Here is a 19,275-nt window from a genome sequence, read left to right on the forward strand (position 1 = left end):
CTAAACAGTTTGCTTCAACGGCACCTTTACGCTGCTACTAGGTAAACTACAACCTGCCGGCTCAGCACACTTGAAGAGAGACACACATGAATACCAACATACACAGCACTAATTTGTGCATGTACTTATAAAAAGTGCTACAAGATAGACACACACCTACACGCCACCGCTCCTATGTCTAAGTCACAGTTTAAATCTGCACCACCACACTTGGCTGGTTTCCCCTGGGATGGCTCTGCTATTGAGGGAGTGTGAACAGCAGCAGGTCTGACATATATGACAGCTCGAGGTGAGAAACTCCCACAGAGATAGGACAGAGGAAAAGATGGGAGAAAATTGAAAAAAGAAAAAAAAAGAAATGACAGAGGAGAGATAGACGGAGCGGGATGGCAGGACCCCCAGGTGGAAACAAATAAGCAGACACAGATATAGATGTAAGGATAAGATGAGGGGGTGAAGGGCGTTTATTCTGGATTTCTTCTGTCAGAACCAACAGTTGTGTGTAATGAAATGCCAAAAACGTCTCAAGGTCTCCAAATAATAAGCAACTATTGTCGGGAGGCACTGAGTTCAGAGGAAAAAAGTCTGATAGCATCGGCCTGCACATATACTCAAAGAGAAATGAAGTAAGGACACACAGGGCATACAGAATTAGAAAGCAGCTGACGATGTTCCACCCAGTGATCAAGCTAATCTCCATTTATTATAGTGAAAATTGCAGCTTTAACGCAGCTGCTTTTCAAAGCGAAGGGCAGAGGAGAGGTTTGCCAGCAGGAACAGAGAGAAGCGACGTGCCCTCGGTATGCAGCACCGGTCGAGGCCAGACACCCGGCGCTCGCTCTGTTCCCACAGAGGTAGAAACACCACAACACTTCCCCTCCACTGTCACACTTATCTGTTTGAACTATTAAACATCGCTCCCCTCAGTTGCGAGCTGGTAATTGTATCTCTCCTTTCTTCGCTCCCTTTGCACTCTCACTTTTAAGTGTCCAATTCTCCTTTCTTCTTCATCAAGTAGAAGGAATGAAAGGGCGAGAGCAGAAACCTACAGGGAGCCTCTGTTCAGATGGACTAATAGAGCTCGTCATATTGAACTTTGCACACTCCGTACACACCCATATATACATATGTACATACATGCTCCGTGACTATGACACCAAAGAGAATCTAGGAGAAGGCCTTTTGCTGATGCACTTTGAAGTTTCTCCACCCCCCAGTCATTAATAATGCGCCCTCCATCAATGGTCTTGGCTCAGTGAACTAATACCGCTACCTCCTGGAGGATTTACTACAGGTCCTGCACTGACTGCAGGGGCACTGAACACCATTTAATTGTGTGCGCGTGCGTGCAGTTTTATAATCACCTCATATAGAGGTACTGCACATTAGGAAAGTTGGTGACTTTGGGTACAAAAGAAGCATCAGATGTCAGCACAGTATATATTCTATAAGGTGTGAACATGTCAGCTGTGAGCAGAGGGCATATACTGTATGATCTATGGTCTGAAATATTGTTGCACTGTTTCTATTGATGAGAATTTCTTTTATTGAGCCATGCTTGTCTTCATTGCAACCCATGTAATAGTTGTTAGGACATTTCAGCCTGTCACATCATAAATTTCACTTTTTTCTCTTCCTATTTTTCCTCTGTACATGATCATAATTAAATATTCAGAGATATGATTAATCAGAATACTTTATGCTCTGCGGAAACATCCTATCCTGATAAAATGTGCAAGAAAATGTATCTGCTAACTAAACCAATGTAAGATAAATGTGTGATGATTTGCGGGCTGCATAATTTATATACGTGCATTTTACAAACAAGGAGCAAAGTTCAGTCAAAGTCAAAAGAAGAGAGCATGAGAAGACAGAGAGAGGAGGAGGATTATTGGAAGTCGATGACCCCGTCACAGCGAGGTTCCCTTTGATTGGTCCACTTCTCAAGGTCGCCTTGATGACTTTGGCTCGCGGCCTGATAGTTCATCTTTGCTAACGAGGGGATAGGCCATGTGGGCGAAGCCTTTGAATGAGCGCAACACACACACACACACACACACTGCTCGGGGTCTACAGCTAGGACGCGGGCCCCTGCCAGCTTTCGGTGCTCACTAACTGCCAAGACGTTGGGCTACAGATGCCAGCCGTGATCCTTGAAGGAGGATGAGGAGGGCAGACCGAGACCGATAGGAGAGGGAAAATAAAGGCGACACAGAGTGACAGGCTGGGAGAGGGCAATGTGAGGATTAAGGAAAAGAGAGCAAATGGCAGCAGAGTGGAGCAAGTCCCAATTAACATGTAAAACAGAGTGTCAGATGCTCATTTGATTTAGTACTTGTGTTGCTGCTATTTACGTGCATTCATTAGGGGGTGTCGGGCAGATGAAACAGCAAAGCTTTATTATATGTAAAACAACCCTGACAGATTGATTTATTTCAATAGAGGGAAAATACACAAAAGCACACGTCAGCTCTTTTGGCTGTGGTCCAGTTACATTTTTTGGTAAAGGCATAAAGGATGGAGGGATGAGCGCGGGGGAAGAAAGGCAAGTCTACAGAAAGCTAGAAAACATGATAAAAGAAATAAGGAGTGAATAGAGAGAAGAAGGGGTAAAATCAGAGCTGAGGTAGAGAAATCCCTCAACTGCCTCGTCAGGTAATTAAGGAACTGCAATGCAAACAGTAATCAAAGCAAATGCCCCTGGTGCTGGTTATTGAGGGATTATGGAACTAGTTTCATGCTACTTAACTAACATAGTAAAGCAAACAAACCATACAGTAATAGTCATCTGGGATAATAGCAGTGCAGTGTCAGGGGTGAAGAATGAGAGAAGAATGGGAATTAAAACAAGTACCATGTCTTGAGTCTTCCTCATTTACGATGCATAAATTAACAGACACTTCACAGGTACATGCTGCTGGAACCTGACACACACACATCAACACGCACACACACGGGCTCCCTCAGCCTAACAAAGCCGCACCATTCGCTCATCATGTTTCCTTATCATTGCGTAATTTGTACAGCCTACAATTTCCTTTTATCACTTGCAGCACACAGGAGGATACCCTCTGGTCTGGTTTAGTTGGGTTAAGATGCCGGCAGAGCGGAGGCATGTGCTGTACAATCACCCACAGATCAGACTTGTTCCGATCCTCAGGTGATGATGAGGTGGAGCAGCCCAGAGCTTGCACTCACTTTTAAACAAACACACACGGATAGAAGATGCTCGTCCTGTTATATATAGGCTATATTCTGTAGATCAAGAGACATGAACTGCTGGAGTCTGTGAGCAACATAATCCAGAGGAGCAACCACACAAAAGCTCTGACGTGTCAAAAGAAACTAATTTTATCACTGCGTTCACGTGGTTTCGATATAATAGCACATAAATGTATAGCAACAGACAACGGTCAGACATCAGCAGTGAGCAGACAGCAGCAACACTACAGAATGAGCATCAGTGCATAAAGCTCCAACATCACTTAGACATGCCAGTACATCTAATCAATATCTGACATCTTATCGATAACCGTCTGAACTTTGCAGCAAACACAGAATTCCTGACGTTAACCATCATCATCATCATCTAACGACAATCAAGTGGCACGGAGCGAACGGCGGCAGCAGCTGGTATCATGCAGTGCAGTCGTTACCGTATGTGCAGTTACAACACAGTCTGAGGACCAGAAGCACCTCCATATCCCTCTTCTCCTCCTCTCCCCTCTCTGTTCTCCTGCTCACTGCCTCCTTTCTCAGGCAGAGACGGACAGAGGAGGAGAGAGAGAGAGAGAGAGAGAGAGAGAGAGAGAGAGAGAGAGAGAGAGAGAGCAAAAGTGTGTGTGTATGCTCACACATGCGCCAGTTTGCCTCCCAAAGCCCGCCACTGCATACACAAGTAGAAAGGGAGGCAGGACTGAAGTCTTAAAGCAGCAAGACAGCCGAGACGGACCCACATTCACATTTACATTCACACATATACACACACCCACACACACACAAACACAAAAACTTACCCTCCATTGAGATAGTTGTGGTACAATCTTTGGAGTCTTTAGGACCTTTTACTTTGAGGTTCTGAAAGGAGAGAAGAACGATCAATTTGATTCATTAGTACACACAACAACGCTCCCTACCACACACACACACACACACACAGCTCTGCACTCGCCTGGCTGAAGAAGCTGGCAGAACTAATGAAAAAGTATTGGGTAGTGCAGCAGGCTGAGACAGCTGATGAAGCCTGGACAGTGCAAACTTCAGTAAAATAGGCTACTACACTACGGTAATATAATTTCAAATATTCAGAGATTACTATATGATTTTTATTATCATCATCATAAATCTTTTTGCTTCTGCTTTTTTCGTTTTTCTATAAAACTACCGCAAAGTTCTGCAGTATTTTGGTATTGATACTAGTTTGATCCACCTTGTTGTGACTATGTGTGGATGTAAAGGTGACGTAATGTTGTCCAATCTTTAATAACTCTGAACAATTGTATTCTAAAGTAGTGTTCCTCAAAATAAGATATTTCCCACAGACAGTCGCTTCCTGGTGAAAAGAGGATGTTCAGACGCGTCTTTCTTCCCTTTTACATGTGCGTTTGTTTTCCTTCTCCACTTTACTGTAGGGGATTAACGCGACACTTGAGACCAGTCGGCGGGGGGGGTAGTGGGTCTTTTATCTAACGAATTGACTATTCTGTTAGAACAATCTGAAAAACAGTGGCTGATTCTTCTCTCTTTTGTCCCTTTTCTCTCAGCAAGTATTTGTGACAAAGAGCAACAAAATCTTACGCAACAAACAGAAATGGCAACATCCCCAGCTGCCGATGTGTTTGTGGTAATTATACCAGTGACTAAAACAATGATCGTTCCCAAAGCATCACTGATTCTGCTGAATACTACAGTACACCCCTAACTGTTCAGTCATGCTCTCCTCTTCATCATCGTCTCATCATTCATGATCTTACCTCAGATATCTTCTGGAACTGGCTGTTGGCTTGGCTGCATTTCTCTGCCGTCTCTAGCGCCACTTTGTAGTTGTCCACAAAGGCCTTGTACACGCCCAGCTGGCTGGCCTAGAGCACATGAAAAGAAACAGAAGACATTAAGGACATTATACAAATATATATAGTCCTCATTTACAATGGCGTTGAGAAAAATTTACAGTGACACAACAAAACATAAAACTATGTTAGAAAGAAATAATAATAATATAATAATAATTTTATTTATATAGCGCCTTTCATACAAAAAGTGCATCTCGAGGTGCTTTAAACTAAACAACATCAAACAATTAAAAACAATATTAATCAAAAAAACGATCAAAAGGTAATAAGACACAGTGATAAACAATAAAACAGTAGAAATCATACAAATAGAGAAATAAATAAAAGAAAATATTAGGAAGAAGACCTAACATTACATTGATTACATGACATAAATGTGCAGGAGAGAAGAGCAGGGGTGAGGGAAAGACGGAGGACCAGTCGTTTCTATTTGATCTTAAGTTATTTGATGGATGGATCGAGTGTGAACAACATGGAGTCACCTTCAATTAGCAGTCCCATACCTCAGCATGTCACACGACTGCATTGAAATTCATATAGAGCTCTGCTACTGTAGGCTGATTCAATTTAATTCCCATCGTACTTTTTAAGTGGATAGTTGAAAGAAGTGCTGCATCCTCCCCTTTGCTCTCTCGACATACACCCCCACATACACACACACACACAGTTACACACGTAGCACAGCATTGTCAGTGAACAAAAGCTAATCACATTCCCATGATGCCACTCCACTGGTGGCTCTGTGCGGTCCGCCTGATTGAAACTGAGTCACTTTCCCTTTTCTCTTCCCTTTGATTAACAGCCCCTCTCTGCAGCACTGTATGTGCATTGTAACACAAGCTGCAGACCAGCAGTGCATGAATATGCATCCTGCTACAGCTATGCTTGAATAGCTGGGCTGAAGAGCTGAATGCATCCTATTAAAGCAATGAAATTAGATTCGGCTGAATAGAGTGAATGAGTAAGACTTGTTACTTTTGTTCTTAAATCCCTCTCCTCCTTCAGTGTTTTTATTTTCTCTCCTTTCTACTTCCTCTCAGCGCTGGCCTCAAGAGAAGGAGCTGTGGAGGAATCATCCAGCCTCATGTGATATTTAAAAGATGTTATAGATCAAAGTGTTTTTAGTAAGAATAGATGACAGAGGAAGTAAAACAGCCAACAGTTATTCTATCATAGAGTCGTCTTAGTTAACATGATTCAGCCACAAACGTTTAGCCAGAATGACTTAAATAGACAAGGGGTCAGACAAACAAGCGTCAAGCATCCGTTCATAACCTCATCATAACTGCTGACTTGAATATGTCAAACCAAAACCTTGGATGGAGGAGAGAAACCACTATGTGCAATCACTATATTTCCAAAGATAGACGTTTTTGAGTTGGCAGCTCGACTGGAAAGTACAAAACCCAGCAGAATGACGTGATCATGGTCTTTCATCAGTCCATCATGCTGCTTGGACGAGCTGTGACCGGTATGAAACCCCTCCAGCTCCGTCCGTCACAGACACGATGCTCCAAACATAGAGCCTACAATCTGAACAACAAGATCTCAGGTCAAAGTGGTGGGTGGGAGAAACGACGACTAGAAACAGACTTTCTACATCTAAATGCCTGTCTGACATGATGAATTATGTTTCAACTAATAATATATTTTTCATACAGCTCTGACTGCAGCGTATAATACGTAGTCTGGGTTCTGCTTTGGATTTATTTTAGAGAATAGACCATCTGCTCTGTTATCACACAGTTTATATGGTTCCAAAAACACAGCAATGAAACGTTTAGGCAGAAGTTTGACTTCAGCAGGATGATTACCGAGCAGTTAGCAGTATCTAGATATTGCTTGGTTGACTGCCGTCGCAGCACCAATACACTGGAGGTGCATCACTCTGTTATTTCCCCCCTCTCTCTTGGCGCCGCGCACATGCCCAGCGACTGCAGAGTATAATCAAAACAAAACGATTTTGCTGCAATAAACACTCTCAAATGATGCAACGACTGGAATCGCAGCACTCGGCAGCATCATTTGGACATGAATCCAAATCTCAGGGTGAGATAATCTTCTCCCAAAGTGTGGTGAATGAAATTGCCCACGTTGAGATATCGCTTCAGCACAACTTTATAGTGAATAAAATACAATATCCCAGTGACAAGACTGAGCAGCAGGACAATAATAAACAAAACAAAGAGTCTAGAGACACGCTAACATTTCTGTGAGGCTGTATCTATCCACAGCAGTGCTAAATGCTAAATGCTAAATGCTCACAACTGAGCCGCGAATATCTTGAGCTTTACATTCACTCGGTCATAAATCAATGTATGGGACAAATTGAATTTTTGACCTGATGATGGACTTAGATGAAATCATGTCAACCTCGTGCTGCTAAAGCTGAGGCCAGGGGATAACCAGAGTCAATCAGCTCTGTCCTCCGTGACTGAGTTTCCTGGCAGAGGTAAAGATGGGGAAGCAGTAATCCACTTACCCACAATAATACAGACATATAGATGGAGGCGTGTTCACAAATGAAATGTGTTTATTTATTTAAAATCCTCCTTAGAATGACTCCTCCTCCTCCTCCTCCTCCTCGATTAAGCCCCTCTCACTTCATGTCTCCAGGGAACTTGTATAATTTGGTGCAGTCCTGGCCGCCGCAGGAGGCAGCTGTGCCCGTCTCTTGACTGAAAAAGGTGAGAAAAGTTGGAACTGGTGGCCAGCTTTTATCAATGTGTCTGTCTGCGCGCCTTTTGTGGCCCTGCCCCGCTGCTCGGCTCCAGCTTCCTCCTCTCATGCTGCTGACGCGGAGCAGTGGGGAGCAGAGGAGCTAATTACACTGCCATCTGTACCCTCGCACTGTCACTCTGACTAAATGTTTAGCTGCCACATGACACGCTCATGTACGCACATACACGCGGCGCAGATGGGAGCTGATGACTACACTAATAGGTGTCGCTTGGTGGTGTAACTCCTGGGGTCCCCGCGAAGGAGGAGGAGGAGGAGGAGGAGGAGGAGGAGGGGCTTAGGAGGAAGGAGTTAAACCACTAAAAGAATCATATTTACACATGAGATCCCTGCTCATTCTTTCTGCTATTGAACATACGCTCTGTTGTGGATTGCTAATCAATCCCCTAGAGTTGCTGACACATTTTCGCCTCAGAATGTTTACTCGAATCTTTCAAGTCATTAAATCCTGATACCTACTGCTGCTGATAGGTCAAAAACCCATTGCTGAATACCATAGGGACTCTCAAACATCCACAATATACTGTATCTGTCTTGATGTATAACACCCTGTTGTCGTAGAGTTTACTGTGCGAAAAACCTAAATACTGTAGATATTGTGGGTTAACATTGTTCTTGGTTATAATAAAGTGGAAGCCACCATTCGTTTATAGCAGGTCATTACTAAAAATAATATAAATACTCGTCTGACTTACTGTCATCCGTCAAATGACAAGTGAAACTCTCTGTGAAACCAAGAGTGAAAGATGTCAACAAACAGAACACAGACATGCAAATGATGACCTGAGCTTTCCTCGGTTATTAATGGAGTTGTAAAGTTTATATTTGTAAAACCAACAGGCTGCAAACCGTGACAAACAACACAGGACACCTTTGTTTCATCCTGAAACAAGTGGTCGTCACATGTTAAGTCCACGATAACGTCAGACCTACTGTTATGTTGTTCCACTTTTGGAAAGGATGTTTCTGTTTCTCTCCATCTTTAATCAGTCACAATGAAAACCCACATCCGGTTCTGAATTAAACCCTGCCAGCCCCACAGACTACACAAGCGCTGAATCACTGGCCAAACAGGGGAAGAGATGTTTTAGACAATTACTACTCTTTTTGAACCGACTAAAATAGACGCCAAAGTCGTAGTTGTGAGGTGTTGATTTGTCTGAGCTGGCATTGACATTTTACTCTCGTCCTCTGGTCAAAACAACAGTGTGCTCATGGCTTGGCAAACTGTGACAGGATCTCTCATAATGGGACATCTGATTCATTCACAGCTCATTTGCAAGAATAAATCACATCTTTTAGGCTGCAAAAACATGGCGTCAATTAAATGCGGAACATATTAAATGACTTATTCAGAAATTCACCTTTATCTGCTCCTTTATCTTCACAGATAAGTTCTCTATTTCTCCTTCTGTCCTTTAAAAATAATTTGACACTACACCTATCCAGACGATTTCCGCTATAGTTTACACACACTGCTGTAAAACAATGTGATAGAAAGTAATAACAAGTTATTTTTCTTTAAAAATCCAGCTACATAAAAATACATAAAGAGGAAATAACTGGCACAGTAACTTGGAAGAGAAGAGGATGTGAATGCACCATGACAACAGCCTACATGAAGTGCTGCTCTGCATAATAAATAATCATTATTTTGATCTGTTTGTACGCTCTGTGGTATCCTGAGGCTCTCGGCTTATAGAGCGAAGCCCTGTTGCCGTCAGGTGGAGCTGGAGCCCCCTCCCCTCCCTCTACCACTGAATAGAGGGTGTTTGTTTTTCTGTCTAGTTTCCAGTCCAGGAAAATTATAAACCATAATATTCTGTTGGTGCTTGCCCACAGTGGGACGTTCTCAGGGTGAACTAACAGGACACTGTGTGCCAGGGTCTATTTGCCCTAATCACACCAGCCAAACTGCTGCTGACAACACCAGAGGAAACTCGACTTGGCCACAGAAAATAACATTTTTTTACTGACCGTTGCCTTTTGATTTACACACTAAAATGAAACTGTATAATATAATATAATATAATACAGAAATTCTGCCTGAAATGTATTTTTTCAGCTTCTTATATCAGTTAAAAGTCTCTGTTACACCACGTTGCATCAGCTTGTCTGCAGCATGTCAAACTAACATACACACTGTACAGTATATGCACATGCTCTTAGAGGACATTAAGCGCTAAGAGGGCTGTTCAAATTACTTCATCCTCTCTGCAAAGCTGATAGCTGTAATGACCCGACATAAGAGGGAGGACTCACGTTAAGACGCCTTTACACAGACACATCCACACACCACAATGATGCTCTTACATTATGTATTAAGACTCCGTTAAAGGAGTATAATCTGGTGCAAATAGGATGGGTGCAACATTTCTGCTAATGCACTGTACAAAGGGGCACAACACTCAGATGTTACCATACATAACCTTCGGGGAATTTGTATTTATTTCCTGGAGAATAACTTTAACTGTAATGCTAAGAACGGCCTCTCTAACCCTGACCCTGGCACTGGCTACACCCCAAAATTTGCACTTTCATAATGGCATGACTTTTGTCCCAAATTGGTCAAACCACTTCCAATTATCCCCTGATCTTTACTCTAACATTTGCCCCCAGCACACAAACTCCCATTTAGAAAGGTGACTCGGCAAGAAGACAATTCCTCTTTCACAGTAAACCTACACTGCATTCACCCTGCAAACGATGGAGTGGAGAAGTTTTTAGTTTATTTAGTTTATTAAGGGACAGTGTGCAATGACATTAATTATTTGCAGAAAATGAAGAGATGGTTGCACCAGATATAGCTCACAGCTAATTTCCATCTGCAATCCCAGCATATAACATATAAAAATACACAGAACACACGGACCACAAACTGCTATACAAGGGAAAGCCTGACACATAGAAAAGAGAGAGAAACCCTAACCCTATCCTGTATGGTCAATGGAAAGAAAAGCTAAGTCATACATGACACTAAATAAGATAAAACAGTTTAAAATTCCCAACTTCTTATTTCAAAAGATTTTAAAATAATTCCATAGATTGAATACATTAAAAGGTGCTAAGATACATTTTTTAAGAGACTAACTGAGTAACAAGTGCCCAGCTTTTAAGAGTGCAGGCAACTTTGTTTATCCAGTAGCCATTGTTTTAAATTATAAGAGAAATTTAAAAAGTTTATTCTGCTTTTCAGGGTTTCAGGCAGCTTGTTCCATTCTTTGATGTCTGTCCATGAAAAGGCAAATGAGGAGTGTTGCATGGGAATAATGCAGTCACCCCTGGAAACCGATCTTGAGGCTCTTGTTGTCAACTCAGAACGGAGCTGTACAAAGAAGATTTTAGGACTCATCAGACTCACCAGCTTCTGGAACAAATGTCCCACGGTGACCTTCTCGTCCCACTGCTGGATGTTGGGTAGGAGAGCATCGTAGAACTCCTTGTGGATCTCAAAGATGTCCTGGATTTTGTAGAAGATGGTCTCTATCTGCTGTATGGTCAGCACGGGCTGGGAGGTTGTGGCTGTGGCTTTCAGCGGACGCATGGGCTGGGATTCAGAGACGGAGAGAGAGAGTCAGGAGGCAGCTGAGGACCGACCAAAGTTTAAATAAAACATTTCAAGAACTGAAAAGCGAGGCATCACCCCTAAAGTTAGTTAATGTTCCTTCAATTTCATGCTGCTGTTTCCCCCTCCCTTCCCTTCCCATGTTCATACAGCGTTGTACCTTGTCATAAATTTATTCTAAACACTAATCTAATTTCAGGGCAGGCTGCAAGCACAATCTGGCGAAGTTAATTGGCCAATCAGTGGCCTAATTGGGTTAGTGCTCGGGAAAAAAAAAGTTTCTGAACTGGCGATATGTCTCACAGTGATAAGCATGTAATCTTAGCTTCCCTGCTCTGCTATTGGGTGACCCTCTTCTCCACCAGGCTGTGTCTGACCAGTCAGATGGCACGCCAGCTCTTCCAGAGCTCAGCTAATCATAGATATGTGTGTGGAGTGGGCATAGTGGTGGTGGAGCTGGAGGGGGGTGTGGGAGGTGGTGGGGGTGCTGGATTACAGTGAAGACGTAAAAGCTTTCACGTCATGGAAGCAAAAGTTCTGCAGGGACGATGATGATGATGAGTCAGTCTCCCACTGATTGCAGGGGTTGTATGACGGCTAATCAGACAAGCTGGCTCATGTAAAAGCACCGACAACGACTGAAGAGACACTGCAGACGCCCCCAACGTGGTCTATATGTGATGACAAGGCAGCCAGCTGAAAAGCCCTGATCAGGTTTGACTAATGTGTTGGAGACAGTTGAATGGATTTGCAGAGTGGTGGGGAGGAGAGGAGAGGAGAGGAGAGGAGAGGAGAGGAGAGGAGAGGAGAGGAGAGGAGAGGAGAGGAGAGGAGAGGAGAGGAGAGGAGAGGAGAGGAGAGGAGAGGAGAGGAGAGGAGAGGAAAGTGAAGGAGAGTGAAGGAGAGGAGAGGAGAGGAGAAGAGAGGAGAGGAGAGGAGAGGGAGTTAACTGTGACTGTTTGGTCATCAGCGTCTTGTTAAAGCAGTTTAAAAGCAGGTTATGAAGGTTCAATTTAAACCACAGTGTAAAAGTGGGTCACAGAAACACAGCGTGGTGGTTTTGAAGCATCTGGCCGATGTGTTTCTGTTTCGCTTACAGACTGTTTATTACTCCTATCAGACTGCAATTTGCCATTTTAGCGAATGAAACAGCCTGCGACTGTCAGATATCATCAGCCTTTCTAGATTAGGTCAAATCCACCGCCATAACCTTTAACAACTGAAGATGACATTTAGGATTACCACAACACATTAGCTGCTGGTGTCTATTGCTTATGAATCCTTCTGTCTTGACTTTAATTTGGTAGATTAAACTAAAAAGCTGCACGATATTTTGCAACAGTGCAACAAATCAAAAACTAAGTGTGATCACAGTTTGTGCTTCAGACATGCTGTCACTGTCCGAGGAACAGGAACAAAGTCTTTATTGGCTGGATTGTAAAAGACTTATATGTCGTCAGCAGGGACTGAACGAGAAGGAACTGAAAGACAGAGCAGATTTCTGCTGGCATTAATGCAGCCTTTTGTTTATGCCATCGACTGGATCCTTTTGTGGGGGTTTTTCTAATCACAACTGGTGTGTGACTAAACACTTTTCACGGCTGGTTGATGCTGCGTTCGATATCAAACTGTCTACATGTGGGGCAGAGTGCAGTACAAGCGGCTGACAGCGACAGGATATGACATAGGGCCTGAACCATGGGGACGTTCGCTCAGTCATAGTTTCAGGAAGCTGCAGTGACTGTGGTCCTGTTTTCAGTACGACCATTAACCGCAAGTGGTGCTTGGTAGTTCAGAAGGGCCTCGACCAACAGCAGCAACGCAACACACATGCTGTGAGAGGAGTCAAGACACTTTGATCCAAAAAACTGGTATTAGTCCAAAAGTGTCAAATGTATTGTGCAGTGTGTGTGTGTGTGTGTGTGTGTGTGTGTCTCACCAGTAGCAGGGCCTCCAGCTGGTTAATGTAGATCTCCTCGCTGGCTAAGAAACCAGACAGCACCAGTTTCTTCATCTCCAGCCCTTTCTCGATGTCTCCCTGCAAGATAAAACAGGCCCGACTGTTATTATCATACATACAGTTACACACATACACACCAGAAATTTCTGACGTATTTGTACCCAGATTTTTATTTTTAACCACTGCCACACAGCACTACCATGATGACTCAAGCTCATTTCCTGCTTCATCCCACTCTGATTACTACATCAGGTAAACATAATATTAATATACACACATCCAGAGAGCATAGGAATGAGCAGCAGCTGTGTGCACTGGGAGGCTTTGCTCATCTAAGATCTAAATGGCTTGTTTCCTCTGTGGCAAGTCTTACACCAAGTGCTCTCAGGCAGTTATTTATTTTCATTTTCTGACTTCAATATCAGGAAATCCACCACCCTAATCATGTTAGAGAAACAAGAGGGCGCAAAACAAGTTACTAGTTCGTTGATGCTTGTGCTGAGGGGGAAACTAGTTATGAAAAGAGTAAAGGCAAGGGATAAAGCCACAAAATACTGAGCTTGTTGTTGTATACTCTACATTGTCACACACAGAATTCATCAAGAGAGACTAAGCGTCGTTCACAGCTTTGGGAATTTCATCCTCATCTACAGGCCGCACATTCACCTAGTCTCTGTGTAATCATGGACAGCAGAGCTCATCTATCTCACATGAAGACAAACGTGGGTTATAAAGCACTTCAAACATTGCAGTTCTCACAAAGACAGCTGCTCAAAATGAGAACCCGCTGTTGATCAGGTTCAAGTTGTTTGCGTTAAGATCTGTTGATGATCGAAGAAGCTAATTTCATAGTATCCCTTAGTTTGCACGTACTACACACATATCTACAGATGTGTGCGTAGATATGTGTGTGAGTGGGAGTCAAACTGTGGGATTCTCCAGTGATAAAAAAAACACGTTCAACTTCTTCAATTTAAAATCGAATGAACAGAGACCACAACATTAGACGTTGTGAACTGTTTCATTTTCACATAGTACTATCTTTAAATGTTACTGACAGTGTTAGCAGGTCATCTATAGTAGAGCAGCATCTAAATTACAACAGTGTTTACAGGGTCGTTTTTAGTCAGACTGGAGCAAAAAATAAGGCGGCAGCTCTGTAAACCGAATTTATGTTAATGAGCGAGGTCAAAGGAGAACAGTCAGAGCGGTTGGAGTTGACAGGGCGTCTGCAGACACTCAGGTGGTTGAGACGATCTTTACAACTGTGGTGAGCAGAACAGCATCAGAGCAAACCACACGTCTAACCCTCTCAAGTTGATGAGCTGCAGCAGCTGAGGATCACGCCAGGCTCCACTCCTCCTGACAGCCAGGAGGAGCAACAGATACTATACAGTACAAGGCTGCGGCGGTGGACAGTTCACAGGTTCGCCATCACCGGACAGCTGAAGACAGTCAGAGAAAACAGAGTGCAGGGAAAAAAAATGCAGCCTGTTCTGATGAATTTCTGTAGAAGTAGCAGATGGTTGGACCAGAATCTGGCATCAACAGCCGAATTCACGGACCCAGCGTTAAAGGGGGGGGGGGGTGTCTTCTTGACACACTTGACACCAGTCGATCATGGTTTGAAAGCCGCAGCTTGTCTGGACACTATACAAATGATCGTGTGAAACCTTTTGGGGTGTGGTGCAACAGGGTTTGGTGACGTGAATGTGCAGCTCATGTGATGCAATCGTGTTAACGTGTATCAGCAGCTCAGACTAGTTACTGTAGTATCACCAGTGCCTTTACAGTAAAGCAATGATACATTAAACACCATGAGTGATACAGTGTTAATAGATTCAGCTCCCATCTATTTCATAAAGCCTGTTAAAACATGTGGTATCTAAACCAGAAAGAGGCAGCAGACAGTCGCTCTCTGTCCGCTGCTGGAAAGACGCGTTCACAGCCAAACAGCAATAAAATTGGGTGTCTTAGTCCGATTAACATCAAAGTGTCACATATGTACTTTAAGGAAGGCCAAAGAACAGCCAAGGGAGCAGAGCGGAAGATTAATTATTAACACAGCCAGATCCTCACAATGATATCAGCACTCCAGCTCTGATAAGACAAGGAAGGAGCCATGACCTCATCGTTTTAACCCAATCAAGACTGACATCCACCTTCTGACGCTAATATTATTCCTCAGAACTGGGAACTCGCTACATGACAAGGCTGTACAGTATAGTGCATGATACATACTTGAAAATGACTGGACTCACTGGAAAAACCGTAGATTCGCCAGAAACTATGAGTTTTCTCACAACTATTTTTATAAAAGCAAATAGCAGAGTAAGTATAAAACAGGCCAATTCTGTCAGCGTTTATAATAAATTCAAAGGAGAACTGGGATTTATTTCTTTATTAACCAGTTCCTTTTATTTATTTATTCTTTTTTACATGTTTTCTTTGGTATCGTCATCTTTGCACATATGTAAGTTATACTTATTAGAATAGATGTAAGCTGATGTATAATCCATTTTCCCCATTATTACAGGAGTTCACCAACTGTCACAGTATCTATTCCGTTTGCTTTTGTTGGAGTTCAGTCTGTTGTGTTACAGCTTTGTTGCTGCATGGTCGTTAACAATATCCTTAATCAATATTTGTCTTGCTCTGAAAAATGAGCTGCTGTAAAGACGAGCCGTCAACACCGTCTTCAAAGATGTTACGTAACGCTCGTATCACCTCCGGCCAGTGTGACCGCTGCAGCCTGGCAGTTCCTAAGTATATGGAAGCCGCCTCAACCTGCTCATAAGCTGGTAGTCCTTCAAGAATATGAAAGGTAATTCTTCTTATGACGAGCACTAGAAACTAGTGATGATGAGTCACTTTCTTGAAAACCCTTTGATATTCAAGTACGACTGCAGTGCTCACCACTTATTTTAAGCACCACAAACCAGATGCATGGCCACATCTTCAGACTTTTGTTTTTTTTTTTCCCCTCCCTTCTATTAAATGCCATTGTGCTCTTAAAACAAAAAAAAAAAGCCAGCTGAACTTCGCACAAGGTTGTGAGGATTTTATGGTCACAGATAAGATGCCAGATGCATGTGCTGTAGTTTGTCCTGAAATGCAAAGTAAACACGCACAGCTCAAAAGGCAGTGCATGTTTGTTGGTGACGTGTTAAGTTTAGTCCTTCAGTGACAAGATGAAGAAGAAAAAAAAAAAAAAAAAAAAAACAGGACAGGAAGGAGAGGGAAAAACTATTTTTTCCAACAGCAGCAGTATTTTTCCCTCCGCTGTACAAAGAGCTACTGTGTGGCAGGAGGGAAGAAGAAGGACGAAGGAGAAAGACACGATGGCTGAGAGGATTTTTCCAACCTGCTCCTGTGTGTATGTGTGTGTGCACTGGGTAACCTCAGTCCAAAGGAAAGCGTTTCATACAGAACTATGCGTGCCCTTCTATTGTGCCCTCTGCTCTTATTGTGTGTGATAAGAGAGCTGATATCAGGAGCGACACAGCAGCAGCAGCTCTGCTCTCTGTCAACTTATCTACACACATGGCGCCTCTTAATATGAAGAAGTTACCATGAGAAACAGAAAGCAGCGGTCCTAAAACAGCAGCAGAGCGAGACATGTGCTACAGTGTAGCTGCCTCATCAGGCCACGCTGAGACACCCAATGGCTGTGACTGACTGACACACACACACACACACACACACACACACACTTAAACACACACACACTTGCAGCACAGATGGCTCCTCGGCACACGTAGCAGCACATGACGCCACATCATGCCAACACACCAATAACACTTTCCACTTTGCTATATTTACTCAAGGTTTTTCGAGCCTGGTCACCGTGTTGGAGTCGTTAAAGTGTGTATGTGTGTGTAGATATATGTGTGTGTGTGTGTGTTTCCCCTGCATCCAGCTTCCCGGCTGCATGCTGCTGTCTCACCTTGAACTGTGTGTGTAGCGGAGTGATGGGATCCAGCTCCCCATCTCCATAATCAAACACCTCCTCCTCCTCCTCCTCCAGCACCCTGTCCAAGTAGCACAGCACCTCCTCCTCTTCCTCCTCCATGACTCTTCCCTTCTCTCCTTCTCTCTCTTTCTTTCTTTCCTCCTTTCACCTCCTCCTCTCTCCTCTTTCTGCCCGTGATTCCCCCTCTCTCTCTCTCTCTCTCTCTTCAGGGCCTGCCTGGACACATCAGTGTTTTCCCTTCAGAGCAAAGCCGTCTGGACGCCGAGAGAGAGAAAGAGAGTGGACCCCGCCTACACAACCCCACCCCCTTCCTCCTCTGCCGGGCTTCCTGGTGTGTGTCTGCTGTGTGTATGTGTGTTTATGTGCATGTGTGTGTGTGTGTGTGTGTTGTTCCACCTCGGTCGATGAGGTCTGCCCCCTCCGTGTAGAGCCGCCCCTCCCCTCACAACAAACGCTATCCAGCCACTTCCTTGATGGCTACATTGACCGTTTCTTTCCGTGCTTCACTCAGAGAGTCAACCCTGCTTCATTCTCTTTATTTCTTTCTTCCGTTTTCTTGAGGCAAAAAAGCCACTTCCTCATCGCACACACACACACACACACAATCTGTCTTCTTTCTCACATCACTGACTGTTACAGAGTTCATCTCTGTCTCCTCCTCTCTGGCTATTGTGTCTTTATTGATCTGCTGAGAGCCCTGGATGTTGAGCTGAGACCAGCTAATGTGCTGCTGCTGCTGCGGCTGATTCTAATTACAGGTCGCACAGTTCACCAGGCTTACAGCGGTTTCACGCAGACCGAACATGGGGTGAAAATACAAAACAGTGTTTGTGTGCATCAAGCCCGGCCGTTGGGAAAGTCACTGACACTGAGTGCTGGGAATAAAATGAAAACGAAAATGTGGACAAATCAGAGTCAAGATGATTTAATGTGTGACACTTTGCTTGTGAATGAGTCCAATTCACTACACTCAATCTCTCACCCTGCTTCTGACCCTGAGATGCCATATCACAGGAAGTGACACCCAGACCCACACTATGAGCTTCCACCCTCCTCCCTTCATCTGTTACTTTGACACTCTGGTTAAAGACTTCAGTTCCTCTCAATGTCCCAACCCTCATTTTTTTTTGCTAAATCAGGGCTGGTCCTTCAGGTTGTTAACCATCTTGGCGACAATATGTAGGTCAAACTTCTTTTACAGGCCAAGGACTTGGAAGAGAGTTGGGGAAAATAAATTTTGCTTGTGGCTTGTATTTCTGGGTCACCACCACTATTAGTAATTAATATGGGCAGAGAAAAGATCAAATAAGAAGAGGGTGAATTAAAAAAAAACCCACAAAAACCATAAAACAAGCCATGCCAATTTAATTTAAATAAACCAAAACAGGGTGTTCCCTCACACAACAGCCTCTGTTTAAATAATAAAACTGTTAAATGAAGGTTGATGGGCAAAATAAGGTAACAAGGGAGGTATACAAGCTTTTACAGGCTCCTCATGCTGAATGTATGGATGTATGTATTTTAGCATGAAGGTGTCAGCGTTGGTGTTCTCGTGCCAGAAGATGAAGGAGCCGTGCAAACTCAGCGGAAAGAAAGGGGCGACTTAACACGGTGGTGACGTGAGGAGAGGTCAACTTCAAGAGGCAGCATCTGACATTAAATCTCCACAAACACTCTCGTCCAGCATCAAACCAGCGGGCACTATGAACACGTCTGATTCAATCTGCTACCTAAGTGAAGGGGACATTTAAAAGACAGAGTGGGCGGACTTATACAGAATACACAACCAGAGCAATAAATCTAGATCATTCGGTTGTACACTTCACCAAACATCATGCGTACATCAACAGATTCTTTAGGTGAAAACATTAAACTGTTTAAGACCTTGATGAAAACCCTGCACATTTTAATCATTCATATACTTAGCTGAGTGAACAGTCTAAAAGTGTCCAAAGTTTCTCCCAAC

At 43.5% G+C, this 19,275-nt stretch overlaps 1 protein-coding gene across 2 annotated transcripts in view; it reads right to left on the minus strand.

Annotated features, from left to right (window-relative positions):
* abr (ABR activator of RhoGEF and GTPase) overlaps window positions 1–19,275 on the minus strand; it is a 126,267-nt gene that overhangs the window by 55,214 nt on the left and 51,778 nt on the right. For both annotated transcript variants that reach the window (XM_085797492.1, XM_085797493.1), the window contains exons 3-6: window positions 13,316–13,414; window positions 11,173–11,358; window positions 4,974–5,081; window positions 4,017–4,077 (exon numbers count right to left, since the gene is read on the minus strand). In XM_085797492.1, coding sequence (XP_085653618.1) covers window positions 4,017–4,077; window positions 4,974–5,081; window positions 11,173–11,358; window positions 13,316–13,414 — 454 coding nt within the window. The remainder of the gene's footprint in view (window positions 1–4,016; window positions 4,078–4,973; window positions 5,082–11,172; window positions 11,359–13,315; window positions 13,415–19,275) is intronic.

This window comes from Trachurus japonicus, chromosome 14 (assembly GCF_045865225.1).
Source record: "Trachurus japonicus isolate A0001 chromosome 14, Traja_1.0".
In the NCBI taxonomy this organism is placed as follows: Eukaryota; Metazoa; Chordata; class Actinopteri; order Carangiformes; family Carangidae; genus Trachurus; species Trachurus japonicus.